The 18,411-nt window shown below is 41.5% G+C and overlaps 1 protein-coding gene across 19 annotated transcripts in view; it reads right to left on the bottom strand.

The window, feature by feature from the left end:
* Window positions 1-1,464, bottom strand: part of KCNMA1 (potassium calcium-activated channel subfamily M alpha 1) — a 514,442-nt gene extending 512,978 nt beyond the window's left edge. For all 19 annotated transcript variants that reach the window (XM_074830555.1, XM_074830556.1, XM_074830565.1 and 16 more), the window contains exon 1: window positions 790-1,464. In XM_074830555.1, the coding sequence (XP_074686656.1) occupies window positions 790-1,110 (321 nt within the window). In that variant the 5' untranslated portion in view covers window positions 1,111-1,464. The remainder of the gene's footprint in view (window positions 1-789) is intronic.
* Window positions 1,465-18,411: the final 16,947 nt, after the last annotated feature.

Here is an 18,411-nt window from a genome sequence, read left to right as displayed (position 1 = left end):
AGCAAGTTCTTGGCTTTGGTTTGAAAAGAGACCCTTCAAACCAGGAGCTGACCTTACTTCACGTACTACACTTTCTTCCAACTGGTAATATGCAAAAATTGAAGGGGCAGAGAGGTTGCCCCAAAGATTTCACACTTAGGTTAAAAGAACACCGACCTAGTGTGTTACTTATGAATGCACTAAATACCTCTAGATAGCTACATTTAATTTATCAAACAGAAGCATCAAGGATTCTCGGGGAGTGGAACTAGATTTAAGAAGACTTACTTGAGTGAAAAGTTTACCTTTTCAATTTTGCCACAGTTTCTCATTCCACAAGAGAACTGAGAGTTGAGATCAGCAAAAACACTGTCCCAGCCCACCACCACTGGCGGTCCCGGGGGTGCCTATCAACTTCTGAGCCGCCCCGTCCCACCAAGCCAGTGTGTGCCTGGCCACACAGGCGAGCGGACACCAACCAGGTGTAACTCTGGTGCCACCAGATGAAAATGAGTGTGTCCCTGTGTGGAGTGGGAGAAAGAGGGGGGGACAGGGGGGCACGTCTCAAGGCTGCACCCAACACCTCACCCCTCCAGCCACGCTCCCCAGGTTGCAGCTCCCGCCAGCCCGTGGCGACCCTACCACAACAGCAGCCAGCGTGCTGCCTTCCAACAGCGGCCCTACGGCCTCTCCGCCAGTGCCCCTCGCCCAGGTGTCCTGGTCTGCGAGGCTGGGCTCCCACCACTCCTCCTCACCACCACCGCACCACACCATCACCGGCACCAGGAGGGGAAGGGGAGGGGGAGTTACCTTGTTTTTGACCCCGCAGTGGCAGCAGACAGTCCATAGGTACTTGAGGGTCCTCCACAGCAGGATGATAAACAGTCCCCCAAAGAAAGTGACCATGGATGAGGCGAGGAAAGCCCACCACATGCGCTGTCCGCGGCTATCGCAGGGCACCTCCATGGTCACCGGGATGATGAGCGCATCCATCTTGGGCACATTGACGGGGGAGGAGGACGAGTCTGTGTTGAGATTGTTGGCGTTGATATTGTTACTCATTCTAATGCCGCCGCCGCCGCCGCCGCCGCTGCCGCCCGGGTAAGAGCCGCCGCCGCTGCCATTTGCCATAGCTAACAGCGAGCCGGGCGCGCAGGGGCTTCCGAGAGCTCCTCCCGCCGCCAGCGCCCCCCAAAAAACCCATCACCAGCCATATTGCTGCTGCCGCCGCCGCCGCCGCCGCTGCTCAGCGGAAAAATAAAAATAATAATAAAAATAAAAAAACCCCAAGCAAAACAAACAAACAAACAAACCAAACAAACAAAAGAAGATGAAGAAAAGCGACGGCACAATCCCCGGGTCCCTCTCGGGAGCCGACAGGCCGGTGATTTCCGAGCGTCCTCCTTGTACGGCGAGAATAATATTAAAAAAAATTAAAAATAATAATAAAAAGGTAGTCTCCTCCTCAGATTCCCACCCCTTCCTTCTCCCGCATACACAGCCCCCACCCCGCCCACCCCCAAAAAAATCATCCACCACCACCACAAACTGATGCCTCGGAGCGTCTCTCCAAGATACCCAGCGCTGCAACCCCGCTGGCCTCAGCGGGGATCCCTCAGCCGCCGCCGCGGATCTTCCCGGAGGTGGTCTGTTATTATTGTTATTAGTCTTTAACTTGTTATTAGCGATACTCAGTCCCCCCCGCGCACCCTCCTCCTCCTCCTCTTCCAAGTCCAGCCCCTTCCTCTCCTCTTCCCCCCTCGGTGCCGGCAGCAGCCTCCTGTGGCTCCTAATTCATCCTCCGCTGGCCCATCTGTGCGTGCGCTGCCGCTGCCGCCGCCTCCTCGCCCATCCTTCAGGAGCTCCCTCCAGGGCCCCGGCTGTCGCTCAGGCTGTTGCTCCCACACGCGCAGAGGCGCCGCCGCCGCCGGCTCCCCGCCCCTCCCGCGCTGCCGCCGGGGGACGCGACGGCCCCGCGCCCGCAGCCGCGGCCCTGCCCGGGGCGCGGGAAGGGCCCCGCGGGGAGGGGGTGCCTGGCCGGCCCGGGACGCCGCGCTGCCGCCGCCGCCGGGGGTGGGGGCGCCGGCTCAGGCGGGCTCCCGGCCCCCCATGGGCAGCGCTGTGCGGCGGCGCCGCGCTCCCCGCCCCGCGGCCGATCGGTACCGCTCGTGGGGCCGCCGAGGCAGCGAGCGACCGCTCCGGAGAACGGCGAGGGGCGGGCGGGGGGGGGGGGGGGAGGCGGAGGCGCTTCACAGGTGGCGGCGAGGCGGTGCCGGGGGAGCTGCGGGTCCAACAAGTCGTGCCGGCCCAGGCGGGCCCATCGCCGCCGCGCAGCGCTCTCCGCCGCCGCGGTGGGGCGGGGGCAGGCGGCAGCGGCCCCCCCGCGCGGCCGTGCGCGGGGCTGGTTTGGCGGATGTCATGACGCAGCGGCGAACGCACGGCGCTGTCACGGCCCCGGCCCCCGCCGCCCCGCCGGTCTCCCCCCGGTGCCCATCTTCCCCATCCCGCCCCCGCCGCCGAGCGCGACATGGCGAGCGCGGCCCCTCCGCCGCCCGGCGGCGAAGGCGCCCTCGGGGGCGGCCGGGCCGGGGCTGGCAGGCGGGGAGGGGGGGCGCCGGGGGCTGGCGGGGGGTGGCTGAGTTGCAGCAGCAGGTGCCCGGAGATGGGGGGGGGCAGGGGAGTGGGTGCTGGTTTGGAAACGCGGTGAGGGAGCGTGAAATAAACATCGGGGCACCGTGGCGTGGGTCCTCCCGCTGCAGGCGTTCTCGGTTTGTCTTTAATTGATAACGGGGAAATACTGCAAACGCTCCGCAGGTTGCTGCGTATCCCGAGAACATTCCTGAAATTAACCCTTAGAAATACAAACAGCAGTTTAAAATGACACACTGGAGGGGAGGAGGGAATCCAGCGAGAAAATCGGGATAGTTTTCTCCTGCTTTTTTTCCGATTCCCGCTGAAAAGCAGAGGAATTTATATATATTCCTTTATATTTTTATGTAAATCAAAATTTCCGTTTGGCACATGGTCCACTCACTCGGTTGTCTGCGTAAAGTATTATGCAGATCCTCTTGACATCTTTCCAAGGGTAAAGTACAATAGCCTATGTGATTTCCCTATCTGATCTAGTCATTACACATGCACAGAGCCACCATTATGAAATAGGAATCTCTTAACCTTTAGTAGGAGTAGTTCCTGTTTCTGCATCTGCCATGGGTTGGTTGGTTTTCTACTTAAGTGATGGTAATGGTATTTTATGAGTTCTCAAAGCTTTTTATGGGGCTCTCTAACCCTCTCACCTGCACTTTTTTGTGCAATAACACCACCATTTGTCTAAGTGAGTTTATCATGATGTCTCACTCCAGTCTGTTCCTTCAAGAGAGGGCTTTCTTTTTCAAGAAGAGATTAATAGAGTCATCTGAATAGAGAAAGCATTAGACAATAATATGGAGGTATATAACAGTGAGAAAATCCTGTATCCCAGAGGAAAACGGATAGTTGGTTACATGGTGCTCCTGAAGCAGCCCGTTCCCGGGATGCTGTTGTAAGAGGGAATTAAGTGGAGGATTCTAGATGCAGGAAACAAGTGAGATTGAAAAGAAACTGCGTGTCACGGCTGCCACATGCAGCCCCAGACTGTGCTGCCACCGCTGCTGCCCCCTCCTATGTCTCATTACCAACCCTCCTCACAGCTAGAAACCCACCTGGGCCACAAAGCATTGTCTTGACAGGATCACACACCTTGGGACCCAGGCTCAGAACCTGGTCCTGATGGTCATTTGCTCTGCGTTCGTGGGTTGGTGTTCAAGGAGCACCCTTTTCACAGCTGCAGGCATACCTATGGACCCCTTGATCCATCAGCAAACACCAGGAGCGGAACAAGGGCAGGAGCATCATAACAGAGCCACTCGATGTCTGATCTTCAGAAGTGCCAGGTACTTACAGATACTCTTACAGCTAATGGAAACCACAAACCCTGTGCACCTTGAAAGACCTGGGCAATGAACAGCAGTAGCGCAGCATATCCCAGGGAAGGCTTTTGCACTGTGGAGTTTCTCCTGTATTCTGGTCTGGTAGACAGCAAGGGCTGGGTCTCTGAAGCCAGTAATACGGCACACGTCTTCTCTTCCTGTTGTTTGAGGAGGCCCAGAAGATTTGACACAGAGGTCGCAGTCTGAAAATCTGAAAGAAGGTATGAGTTAAAAAGTATTTATTTGACCCTGGGTAGCGTTGCAGCTGAGTGCTGCAGACACTGGTTTCATGAGCACTCCAGATGCAAACAGGACCATTAGGCACTTCTAAAATAGCATCCCCATAATACTGTACCCACAGGTACGAAGGATGGTCCTAAAGAAAAATTCAGACTAAAGCAAACCAAGTGCACGACAGGATATAGGCTGTACTTTAAAATAATTTGATTTGAACATGTTTACACAACATTTACACACAGATCTGGACAAGGGTAGGAGATCTATTGTGATCCCTTGTAAAAAGCTGATTTCAAGTTCTGCTGCTCAAAAACTATTCATAAACCAACCAACACATACATTAGGAGTTCTAGTTTGTAAATTTCACGCTATATGTCCAGGGAAACACCTTTCCTGTTATCTGTATAAACAAAACTCCTCTTATTTATACAAATAGGTCTCAGTTCTACAAATATTTACAATGAAACTCATACAAAGGTAAACTCATTGATACCAGCTGGTGAGACTTAAATTACCAGTGAAAAGTTTGCTTAATAGGCATTATCTGCTAAAGACAAAGCATATATAAAGTAAGGTAACTTTATATTTTGTTCACCAATTCATAGACAGAGATACAAATGATACTTGAATGAGTATCACTCAAGTACCATCTGAGCTTACTCCTTTATGAATAAGGAAGGGCTTGCTTTCTATGCAGGTTTTATAAAGTGGAGTTTGGAAAAGCACTCCAGGGCTGCAGGCTTCATTTACTGAGGCAACAACTGCATTTCACGTTGCCTTCAGACCAAACAAGTTTTTCCAGCTCTGTTTCCTGGAGATCTATTCCGAGCAAACACAAAACTTACACCTTTTAGTTTTCAGATTAGTGTTCTATTTCATATTTCAACACAAGAGCTCAAAATTTACTTATTTAACTGAGTACGATTTACAGAACCTAACAAACACTGTGTGTACCTGTGTTTTTCTTGTTGCTACCATATAGCATAGTCTGGGACGCAATCATGCCAGCTCGACATAAATCCAGAGGGTTTGGTTCCAGAAAGCGGTATTTTAGCAGCAAGGAAATGATTCCTCTTTATGTAAAACAGTTCCCTCTTGTGGATATTCTCTGTACAGTATCACAAAGTATTTAAAATATTCATCAAACCTGGATCTTTGCAATTAAAAAACTCCCATTCAGCAATGATCTCAACACACAGGACAATCTTGGTTTTAGCAATTAAATATTCAAGTAAGGAAGAACGAGCTATTGCATTTAAGCAGATTTAATTTACCTGCAAAATTACTGATTGTCAATAACAAATTATTTAATTAAGTGCAATAACCACAACAAAGCTAAATAAAGTTGCATAACTGTACCTGTATGAGTCAAGTATAAACCACAGTGGTTTTTTTATCTTGCTTATATGAGAAAACCTTTTGCACATTCCAATAAAGAAAACCATGATTAAAAAAGAAGGAAAACATATGCTACATAACAAAAAGAAGCAATAACAGGAAAGCAGTCAGGATTTACAAGGGTCCATGTACTAAGTACTGAAGACAGAGGAACTCTTTGGAATAATAAATCTTTCAATTAAAACTAAAGAGTCCAAGTGAGTAAGTGGTATGGCTTCACTGGTAACACAATATTGTATCAGGGTTAATTTGGCATGACAGTTCAAAAAAACCATATAAACAAACAGTGTAAGATTTATATGTTCTCTAAATGATGACTATATTATACAAATAATATTTTTTTTCTTAAGAAATGAAATGTGAGAGAATAAAGATATACTCCCCAGTTTTACCAAAAGACGTTTGGTCTAACAGTCTGAGGAAATGATAGAAAACAGTTGCATGTTATTATCTTGAAGGAGATTATATTTAAAAAGCCTAAAGGCCTTTATATACCAATAAACCATAAACTTGTTTGCCAGAACTTGTTTGTTTAATGATTATATGTAAAACTTTCCCATTTGATTAAAGGTACAGGCTAAATGTTGAACAAGCAGCTTAAGGTTCTCTAAAGGTAAATACTTTTCCAAGGTAAAAAAGTCAAAGTTCCAACAATCAGGTATGTATTTATTCTCTGCAACACCAGACTTCAGGTTGCTATGCGAACAATCCCTTATAGGATGTGCTGGTTTTACCTTATGTGATAGTTCAAGTAGCATAAATAATTACTATTTGTGACCAACAGCTTCCTCCTTTACATTTTTGTTGTCTCTGTGGAACATGCTGTTGGCTTTTATGTAACGTCAGTAGTTGTGGCAGAGCAAGAACTTACACACAGAAGTACAATAAAATAACAATAAAAATTGTTTACCAGTCAAGGGGCTAGATCTGTATTCCTGAGGTCAGTGGGGCATTTGGTCTTGACCTCAAATGATGGAAACACAGTATCAACCAGACTTTACATATAATTACAGATGTCGCGTAATTAACTCTCAGCCTCACTTTAATACTGTTCCTTACTATTCCTTTGTCCTGGGAGAAGGACGAAAAATAATACATTCGTATTCTGGAAATAAAATAGTGTCATGAAATAATTCTGAGAAATTTTTGTTGTAATGCGAAATGTTTGCTCTCTGAGACACTGAGGATGATCTCATGCTGATGTAAAACACACATAAGCATGGATCTGCTGTCCTTGTCTTAAAGACTCTAAAGAGGAAATATTTGCAGGAAGTGATACTAATATGCATATGAGAGTAACATGGCTGCATATAACTAATCATTTGTCATATGCAAATATATATGTTTAGTGTTTGTTTTTTTCATAGAATTTAGTCAAACTATTTCAGTGCATATTAAAATCCTGTTTAGCTTATTTTGCATCTACACAATCCCTGTTCAAAGACTGAAGTACATATTTAGCATGATAATATATTGCACTCTATAACACCTTCTTATCAAAGCACTTTGCAAATATGAATACATTCAACTTCATCACATCTCTTTCTAACAGTATATGTGAACACTATTCTTGGCAGCGAGGTTACATAACGATTTCCTTGAATTAGTTAAAACTTTCGTATTGAGATATATTTTGGCACTTAACCCTGGCAAAATTCTCCAGCTGGCAGGACAAAGACATACCTCAGCAGAATGCTTTAATGGGTCACCCAGTCATTCAGATCATCTGCAGAGTACTGGAACCCTTGCACTCAATCCAGCCAAATAAAATATTAAAGAAAATCCCTTGTTCATGTTAATCCATATGGTATGAATAGAAATTTAATACAAATTAGTATTGCAAACATAGAGTATTTTCTTTGGACTTTTTTATAAGGCAATTCTTGGATATCCTTGTATTTTGTTGGATATCCTTGTGTTTTGTTTAATAGTTAGACCTAAGTGTACTTCCTTGTCCTCATTTTCCTCTCACAAAATATCCTGAATCACACAGTACTTGGTTAGATGTGAAATTTCTTGCCAGTAGGACCACTTCTTATTGGTAAATGAGTATGGTTTATGCATTAAGGGAATGTTAAGAAGACATGGCTAGCATCTGAAAAAAAGATGACAGCAGAAATGACAACTTCAGGTACAATATTAATTAAGCCATATTATATCCTCTGAGGTCTGTAAATGCATTTAATAAATATCAATCCACACCCTTAAAAGCACTCTTGACTCCTGCGAATCAGAGCCTGTTTACTACTGTTTGTCCTAATGATTTTTCCTTCCAGTCAGGGATTTTGCCACAGGAGAGAATAAAGTAGGAAGATATCGGGGCTATTCTGGAGACAGAATAGTAGCAACCGCTATTAAAATACAGGTAGGCTAACAAAGGAGATCAGAAATAGCAGTTAAACAATGCATCAAAACAATACCCAAAATAAACCTAATAAAGAAAAAGACCTTTAAAATGTCTCTCTAAAACCATTAGTTCCCCTTTTTATGGGTGGGCCTTGATGTCCATCCAAACCATAGCAAGAAGCAGCAAACCCTTCACTCTATACTGAATGATAACGAGAGAACAGAGAAATAAGTTATGTGAAGTGGTGCGCAAAGAACCACCCAGAAACGGTTAAAAACTTTGCCTTGTGTTGATTTTGTTGGATTGTATCAAATCAGGACAGCAACATCACCCTGCAAACAATGTGCAATGCCAGAACTTCCTTCTGCACCATTTTGCAACTTTATTTTGTGGAAGCAGCTCTCCAGTTCTTTGTATAAATATTGGCATCCTACATATATCTTTGTATAAATATTGGTCCTTCCAGATCAGCCCAGTAACTTCTAATGGAGTAATACAGCAAATATTATAGTAGTACAGCAAATATTTAAGTCCTCTATGTGCCACTATCATGAAAACACAAAGCAGTGTGAGTGTGTCTCCCATACCTTTGTGCAGTTTCCAACAGCGGTGTTCCCACTGTGGCTATGACTACTAGCTACAAACAAAACATTCCAGAACTACTCAGGGATTGGCATAGTGATCGCAAAGACCAATGCTGATTTTCTTAAATGTAATTAATTTGGAGGACTAAATGGTTATTGTCTCATCTTTTAATATTTTTCCATTAGTTTTACTTGATATCTTGCATATTGGAAGCACGTAGGCCAGGTAGCTTTATTTAATTGCTTCTAGGAACCATTTGGCTTTGAGTCTAGACCCTTCTAAGACATGACTAAAAGGGAGGAGAGGGAAAAGAAGTTTCATTGTAAAATATATGTCTAAAGATGCCTGTTTGCATTGGGCAATTCTTTTTTAAGTCCAGCACCCAACTTTGCCACGCAGCACCTGCAGAGAAACTCTGCTGTCAGAATCAGAGCCCCTCCAGTGGCAGCACTGCCAGTCATTCCTGAAACCAGCCACCAGCCATAACGTACTGTAGGGCTCCAAAGTCTATGGTGTACAATTTTAAAAAATTACTTGGGGAGCAAAGTAATAGTGGCAGGACTGTACTGCTGCTCTACTCCAATTAGGCCAATGGAAATTTTCATAAAAGTCAGCTAATTGTGAAAAACAAAGAAAAATGTAAAGATGTATGTGTACTGAAACCAGCCACTGAGAAAAACAGCTCTGAATGCTAGTTAATTTAATGTCCACCGGGTGTAAAGCTGCGTAACGCTGAAAAATCAGACATCAGGCATACTAAAACCATTAAGGGGTGACCATATGTTTACAAGCAGCCACTCCATTTATTTGCAGCTCATTGTGACACTTACACTTTGTTCTCCCCAGGATATATTCACATTTAGGAGCTTGGTGTTTATTTTTGAGAATAACCTCAACATAATTTCAGGAAGCGCAGTATTTGCAATGATCTGCTTTACTTTTTTGTCTCTCACACTTCTCTGGAACTGTATAGATGAGAACTGGAAATTTACAACTGAAAATAAATTAGAGCAGAAATAAATCAGGACCACTTTCATTATCAAACATCAGCCCATACACTAAGGTTTGAAAAGCTGAATCTCAACATAATCAGAAGACGCTCTTTGTCATCCCACTATGTAAGCATATATCTACCAAAGAGTTTTTCCAACAGGAGGAAGAGATAAAATCCAGTTAACGCACAATCCTGCAAAACGCTGAGCATTCCTGCTTTGATCCAGCAAAGCATTTAAACAGGTGTCTAATGTTATGCACAAGTAATCTCACAGAATCCTATAACCGAGTCACATGTTTAAAATTAAGCATGTGTTTTACGTCCTGGGTGACAAGGCTCAGCACCTTGTATGACTTGTAAGCTGAAGAGGTTATGTAGGAGTCATGTCCTTAATTGCTTGCTGACTTCATCAGCGCTTATATCTTACCAAGATTTTATTTGCTAGTATGCAATATAAAGGTGACCTTTAATGTCAGAATGAATAGAGCTTTCAGGTTCTCTTTCCTATTTGGAACTATACATTCTTCAATTAACAAAATAATGAAAAAATAATACCCAACTTAGTCACAATTTTGGAAGGATCAGTAATCAACTGACATTAGTTTTTATTCCTGATAAAAGATGAACCTCTGGGATACTATTCTAAGGACATAATATTCTGTTTTCTCACTGATAGATCCAAATATGTCCTCTCACAAGTCAATGGTGCTGCTAAGGATCAAATATATACCAGTAGTCACAGATACGTGTCAAATGTCAGAGCTTTGCTAATGCAGAAGTCTTATATGTGGTACTAAGCCTGCAGCAGGCTGTAAAACAAAATACCTTCGGGCTGAATTGAAACTAATTGAAGTCAAGGCCACAATGAATGGCTGCCTTAAAAAGGCAGTATTTTCCAACAGAGCTTACCAACAAAATTTACCAACAGGCAACTAACAAAATGAAACGCCAGTTATGACCTTCAGCTACAGCCTCTGGGCGATATAACGGTGGAATGAAGCTTTATTAACTGAATAGTCTCGTATGCTGCATCTACTCATATTCATGGCATTAATTTAATTTGATCTGTGGGCAGATGTTAATTTCTGTTTCTTGACATAAGCCAATTGCAATTCAACCTATGGTTGGAACTTAGATAATTTATTTGGGAAGAAGTATCGATTGTGTCTTATGCAGTGGGTGCAGTTTTGCCTTTGAATACAACTCTGTAGCTGCATCAGTGAAAGACACATGTGGATATCTAATAATAATTTACATGTGCATATCTAATAATAGTTAGAGACAGGCTAATTTGTAATCAGTGTAGCAACATCTTTGGGGGAAAGCATAATAAAGCATCTATTTTCATAAACGTTCACAGGTGGATATCCTGCAGATAATTTTTAATTATTAATTAATATGCAGTATTAGGAAATAGAATACTAAATTGTATTTAAATGTAAGACATATTAATCACAAACCTTCCACCTAGTCACCACCTCAGTCAAGTCTCATTCAAAGTCTCTGACAATAAACTCTTGTGTATTACATTACCTTATCTCACACAACAGGTTTTCCCAGCATCTCTTTTACTAAAAAGAAGTTCACTGCTATACATGTGGTGATACATTATTGCTCATCTAACCTCAGTATGTGAGAAACAAATATATACAGTCCATTGACAACTATGGTTGTTAGAATGCTTTTAATTTTTACGTAGGGGTTTTTTTGCAAGTTTTATGCTAGTTAAACATGATCTGTTTTTCATAAAAGTATGGCTATTGCTAAATGAGTATTATAAAGTATTACTCAGTATTATCAACATTTACTAAACTTGTAGTCAAGACTTTTTTTTTTCCCCTCTGAATTTCCACAGTGTTGTATTTCAAGTGTTTTCTTTTTGTATCAAGAAATGGGTAATCTAGAACTTTTTATGGTCTATAAACTGATGAAGCTCTATAAGCATCTATGTCTCTTAGGATCAAGACAGGTGAAATGCAAAAATGAGTAGGGTGTTTATCACCCACAATTAAAAAGACAACATTTTAAGTGCTAGAGAACCTACAGCCATACTAAGAATCTATACTATAGAATCATCAGTACTGCAGTGGTATGAGTGTGGTCCTGGAGGAGCTCTAGTGGTGTGATATTCATTCTAATTTAAAACAAGAAAAATTAAATCAGGGATGCTTATAGGGATGCTTATACTCACTCTCATAGACAAAACAGGCTCACTGTTAACTTGCTTTCCTAGGAGGAAACTCACCTTCCTTATCTAAAAAAACTTTCATAGAACACTTTCTGTTTTGTTTGCGGAAAGATTCAGCTTTTTAGAGACAGGTAGTCATGAGCAAATTATTTACTAACTGCAACAGAGCAATAGGACAATGAAAGTTTGTCAAGGGCAGGTTAATATTAATATGAATAAATACTGTTTTAATAGACAGTATTTAGACAATACACTTGGTTCACTGTGTATCAGGTTAGTGCCCTTTCAGTAACAGCACTGTCAACTAATTAGGACGTGTTTAAATCCCGATTGATGTGTCAATGCAACACACTTCTGTGTGCATTGCAAGAATCATAAAGTAATAGATTTAACCAGTTTTTATCACCATCAATAAAGTAGAAGACATAACCTAGATCATCTTAAACTTTCTTTTTAAAAAAGAGGGTTTCCACTGCCTTTTTTCTGGGATGGTATGGCAACTGCTTTCTAACACCAAGTAAAACATACAGCCAACCTTCTTCAGTGGTTTACCTTCCCTTTTGCAAAAGAATTCCTGCCTTCCCCTAATAAATTTGGTATTAGACATTTTGAAATATGGCATGTGATCTCTCCATCTTAACACCAGGTTTCAGGAAATACCAAAGGTAGAGCTATTTCTTCTTTGCACAATCAGATCAGATTTGCTTTACCTTGTTCAGCTTGCTCCAGCTTCTTCAAAACTCCTGCATTACCTGGTTCTCACCCGAGACTGACACTTCTGCAGTATAGAAACATCTTTTCTTATCATCCCAGTCTAAGTACAATAAAAATATCCCAGTTCTGTAGCTTGTTAAAACCCTCCTAGATGAAAGATGAGATCCATATGAACTCAAGATACTGAGGATAAAATGTCCCATACTGAGGATAAACTGTATGTTAGGAGTCAGTGCTTTTCAATGCTTCTGCAATGTGACAGAACACATTTCTAGACTTGGCCCTACTGAGTGGGAATACACCAGGCAACGTCCAGACAGGTGCTCCATGATGGAAACAGAGACTGAAGGCAGAAAGATACTCAAGTCTGAGGTAAATTTTTTGAGTAGCTGGTTACAAAGGAAATGCATGGTGCAGGTTCAGTTATATCCAGATTTTTTTTTTTCCAGTTAACAGTTTGAATATTCAGACTGGCTTCCTATTAAACTTAGATCCATTGGATGTGCACACACATTTCCTGTTATATTTTCCTCATGATGCCCAATATCTCTTGTATAATGTGTACATGTTCTTGAAAAGTAGACAGAGGCGTTTAAATCTTTTCTAAACCAGGCAATGTAACTATTACTAGAAAGTACTACAGATGGCTGACTAATTGAACCATGGAAAGTATTATCACACCATCTCTCAATTTAGAGCTCATTATTCATTTGAGTTCAATCTCATTTCATTACTGTTATAATTCCATACAAAATTAAAGTGAGTTTCAAATTTACACATCTGCGTGAGGTTATTTTGCAGTCTTCTGAACTATACCTCATTTCCAGCCAGTCCTACCAGACCACTGAAGATGATTGTTTATTTATTTGCTTATTTTCTGAGGGTTTGGGATTGTAGCTTAGTTATTAGAGCAGAAGCCCTGAAGCCAAGATGTGTATGCAGCAATGGCTCTGTGACCTTGAGCAAGTCACATGTACTCCATGGGTTTCATGTTTACTTCTGTACAAAGAGTATTGTGGGGGTTAATATTTCTACAGCCCTTCCAGAGCTTTAGATGAAAGGCACTGCAAAAGCTCAAAGCATAACTTATTAATAATATATAGGTACATATCTTTCCAGTTTATGTCTCAGGTGTCCAGCATGGGGATTTTTATTTGTGCAAAACTGTGGGTCTTCTCCAATAAAACAGTCTATAGCAGCTACTTGTTTAAAGTTCTTTTGCACCAGATTAACTGAATGCCTGAGAGAATGATACTAGGTCACCCTCTTAAAATGGCCTGAATACCAGCAGAAGATTAAGAAATGGTGGGAGCAACTATATTTTGTTACACTGAAAGCATTACAAGCAAAGTGTATATGAGCATAGTGACATTCAGTGACAGATTGAATTGCATTATGATAAACTAAAAATGGCAGAGAGACTCAGTCCTTTGGAATAATAACTCTTGAAGATTTTCCATTTTGATAATTAGTTGATTGACAGGGGGAGTTACAATAAGAAAATGGCTATGACTGTTAGTTTGGAAAAAAGCTGCCTTGTGATCTAACATAGTTTCACCCTTACAGCGATAGCGTTATGATCTGCAGCTCTGCTGTTTTTCATGAATGCTGGATCATTTTTTAAAAATTACCTAATCATTAACTTTCCCAGCAGTGGCACAACAGTAGCTGTAACCAAATACTCATCACATTTATCATACCAAATCATACGTGATATAGGAACACAAGCTACCTTTCATCTGGCCAGGATACTTACAGTGCCAGCCTATAACTGTTGCTGTGACTTTACTTAAGATCATGTGTGTTAAAATATAGTTGGAGTTGTGGGATTCTCAAGGCCTTAATACCATCCTTTTATGCATCTTGTCTTTCCTCCTGTAGTATTGTAATGAAGAACTGAGCATGGGGGTTACTTTAGTAGCATTTATAGAAACATACATCAGAGAGCAGTCTTTGGTGCTGTATTAGTATAGGTGAAACAAGGAGAGGAATGGAAAATACCCAGGAGCAGACAAAGCTGCTAGTGGCAGCTTTAGAAGTTGAGAAACAAACACGACACAATATAGTGCAAAGAAAGACAGGCTGAAAAGACAAAAACTTCACTAAGTGTTTATGTTTATACGGCAGGTTACTTTCCACAGTTTTTGGCTGGTTTCCTACCTGAACAAAAATGTTTGCAAAGTATAATCTCAAGCATTTCTCTAGTTAAGCAAACACCAGTTTGTTGATAATGTATCATTTTATTTGAGTAATATGTCTAACTGATGTAGCATAAGTGATATTACTGGACTATTAAGCATGAGAATTTCCACTCTATTAAATTTCTAATATGCCTATGTGTGTATTTTATGGGATTTTTAATGGAAGACATGAATGCAATTAAATCTTCACTTAATGTGTTGCAGTTTTAATATATTACAGGATAAATGCCCAGCTTTATATTTCACACTGAATGACAGCTTTTTGGTTTTGTTTTGTTTTTTTTTTTAAATTTGGCTTTTGTGAAAGAAAGGTGAGGGGTGAGAATAAAATTCCTAAATGGCCAATATCAATGTAGAAAGGGAAATATTTTTTCTCCAGGCCTAGTAACATCCAGCTGAGAAGGAAATCTACTTTGTTGGTATACCATGAGCAAGTCAGTCAGTCACCGGCAGCTAGAAGCCAGGTCACAGTGGTCTACAGCAATCCTGCTGGTGGGCTGTATTCTCTAACAGAGAATGTACATGGACAAAGGTACAAATTGCATCAGCAGCAACAGCTGGGTGAAATAGGATTTAACCTCTTATTGGAACCAGATGGTGGGCTATTAGAAATAGTCTAAAGCTGCCCTGGAGGAGCAGGAACAGGCTTTAGACATGCTGCAGCAGGCAGGAACTGAAAGCATTAGTGTGAAGACTTTGTAGGATGAACATGTTGAGGCACTCATTCCTAATGTCTCCCTACCTCTATTATAAATTTTAAGGGCCATGAGCAGAGGAGAAAGATACAAATTGTAGAAACAGATGGAGAGTCAGTGAGGCATAGAAATACAGGTGCTATATGAACAGATGGAGTGAGGGGGAAAAAAAGAAAGGAAAAGTGCTAAGTCTGAGAGTCAGTGGACTTCCTATCTCTGGATGCACAAAAATTTGCCGGTGTATAACAGTTCAGTCTTGGAGGGGGATTCAGAAATTAATTACATCACTTTTTTTCGGATAGCTCACTCCTTCCCACTAGGGACACTAGTTTCTTCCCTCCCCCACATGCATTAAAACAAGTTGACTTGTCCTTGAATAGATCTGACTGCCAGAAGTTTGTAAAAAAGTTATCTTGTGGAAGGGCAGACCTAAATCAATATCACTAACTAAGAGCCGTTATCTCCCTAATATCATAGCAATGCCTTTTTCCCAACTCTAGACCACATTAGTTTACAGATCGATGTTAAACACAATGGCAAAGCTGGAATGCTCTTGCTTTCAATCCCAAGGGTGATAGTATCACTGTCCTAAAAGATGGTGCCAGTAGAAGTATTCAATTTGGTTAACCATCTGATAAACTTAGACTGCATTCACCAAATGCCAGATCCAACGTCACCTTCCCATTCCACAGACAAGCACAATCTCACTGTCTGACATTATTTACATCAGTTTCCCTTTTGTAGTAAAAGGACAAAAGATGGCTGTTATTTATCCCAAAAAGAGTTGTTTGATAACTTACAAAACTGTGAGGTAAATTAAATTCAAAGTTACAGTACATTTCCTCTCTACCTTTGCTGATTCAGCACAGGGAGATGTCATTATGAATGACAACATTCTGTAGCAGAACTGGCTCTGTGAAAGCTGTAAGGTTTAGCCTAACAGGAGTCCTTGCTGGTAGCAGTCTGGAGCTGACAACTAGCTTCACTGGAAATCTTCTGATTGACAGATTCAAAACTTATACTCACCATGCCCAAGCTTAGCCAGGGAGGCAGCCTCTCATCAGCAGCTGGACACAGGGTTGAAGGCTTCAGTGTTTTGTGATTAACCATTCAACTGTGATTAAAATGCATGCATCCTGAGGGCTCACTTCTGAACTACCCTGCTTGGAGGAATTTACATTTGTAAACGAGGCACGGCATTTACTTCCATTTATCATTATACTTCCTTCCATTACCTTTTGGAAAGCAAGGACTTAGTATTCCAGACATTACTTGCTGGATATCATTGATCACAAAGCTCTCAGCTTCTCTATTTTTGAAGAGAGTCTCTGCTTCTTTCCTGCAGCAGCATGTCTATTTGAAAAACAGGATTGCTAGGAAAGATTATTTATCATTTTCTCATTATATCCAGAAGTTAGAAGGGAAAATATCTGTTAGGTCAACTAGTCTATCCTCTTTCAAGAATAAGACTTCTCCCTTCCACACATTTTACAATGTCAGCTTTGCAGGACATACATGCTTTGGCTTGGTTGAAAGCATCCTCTGTGGGAGGAATGGGCCCCATTTTGAAAGATCACTTCTGGAGCTCCAACAGAGATATTGGAGTCTGGGTTCATAATTTCAACTTCCATGTCTTGTCCACAGCAACACTTTCATGCAAACCCCAGATACCACCCTAAACACTGACATTAAACAATGTCAATGCTCAAGCCTTTTCTGGCATGTGATCAGAATGAGCGTGAACGTACACAAATGCAGCAGAATAGACTGAGATCCCAAAGTGGCATCCTCATGGGTGCCATTGCACTAATTTTCTGCATGTTTTTTGAGTCACTCTGTATAACCCTTTGCTTGGCCTTTGATTCAGTTTTGTTATCTCATTTTAGTTAGCTTTAGTTATCACTGATTTACACCAGTGTTTTGTCATAAAATCAGAATGATATCATAAAGGTCTGCCAGCTGGATGAGGAACCAAGTTGAATGCTTATTAGATTTTGAAGGTAATATTAAATAGACTACCGTTTTAGTAGATTTATGCAAGTCATGTAGCACTACTACAATAAGATGTCTCATAAACTATTAGCTGTGGGAGCACTGCAGGATAAGGCATACATTAAGCAGATTAGAAGCAAATAGGAGGTGGCAAAAGACAATAGCAGCCATTAAAGGAAACATCACAAGATCTGTTGGACAGAGTCAACACTCTTAATGTGGAATCACTCTTGTACAAAATTGAGGATTTGAGCTTGCTGCAGTGATACTCAGAGCAGTAGAGAGAAGAAAACTGTCACTGACTACCTTGAGAAACAGTGAATAATTCAAGGCAAACAACCACCAGTGCCACAGAGCACTCCTGTTCTGAAAAAGCCTTTCTAGCAAAGTATCTAAAAGACATTTGTATACTGAGACAGTAAAATAGCAAGTTCTGACAATCTATACAATTATTGTTTTTACAGTTGCAAAATCCTTTTTTGTTTGGCTAATATATTTAAAGGAATTTGTTCTTTGACTTATCCAATACATTCAAGAGCTGAATCTTAGACAAAAAATTTACTTTCAGTATTAACTCAGTTATCCTGTAGATAGGAGAAAAGATACTTTACCATCTAACCTGTTTTTAAAACCTGTTTTGGCCTGATTCCAGATGCTTGTTCTTATATGGTCCAAGAAGCAAAGGGAGTAAACTCAGAGGAACAAAATTGTTCAGAAATTTTTTGCACTTCTGCACAAATACACACAAGAAAATGTATCAAGTTTACAGTCACTAGCATGACAGATGCACCCAAGTTCTTGTTGACATTGGCAGCCTTACAGGGGCAATCTGTATATAAGGACAACATGTTCTTAAGCAACTCCTCCTAATGAGGTAGGCGTACAGATTAGTTCCTTTAATATCTCTGGCATGAAGTCTTGTGGTTTTTGCTTATGAACTGAGCACTGCAGAATTATTGGAGGACAATACTGAATAATAGTAATAATATAATTTGTTAGCAGGTTGATGACGGGCCCTGAAATAGATCCCTGGAATCTTCCAATCCATAGAATATAATATTTTTTTCCCCCAACTGGAGACAAAGCAGGTTAATAAAAGGCTCAAAAAAGCCC

The sequence above is a fragment of the Strix aluco genome, chromosome 7 (assembly GCF_031877795.1).
Source record: "Strix aluco isolate bStrAlu1 chromosome 7, bStrAlu1.hap1, whole genome shotgun sequence".
In the NCBI taxonomy this organism is placed as follows: domain Eukaryota; kingdom Metazoa; phylum Chordata; class Aves; order Strigiformes; family Strigidae; genus Strix; species Strix aluco.
This window is presented reverse-complemented; position numbering and strand designations above follow the sequence as displayed.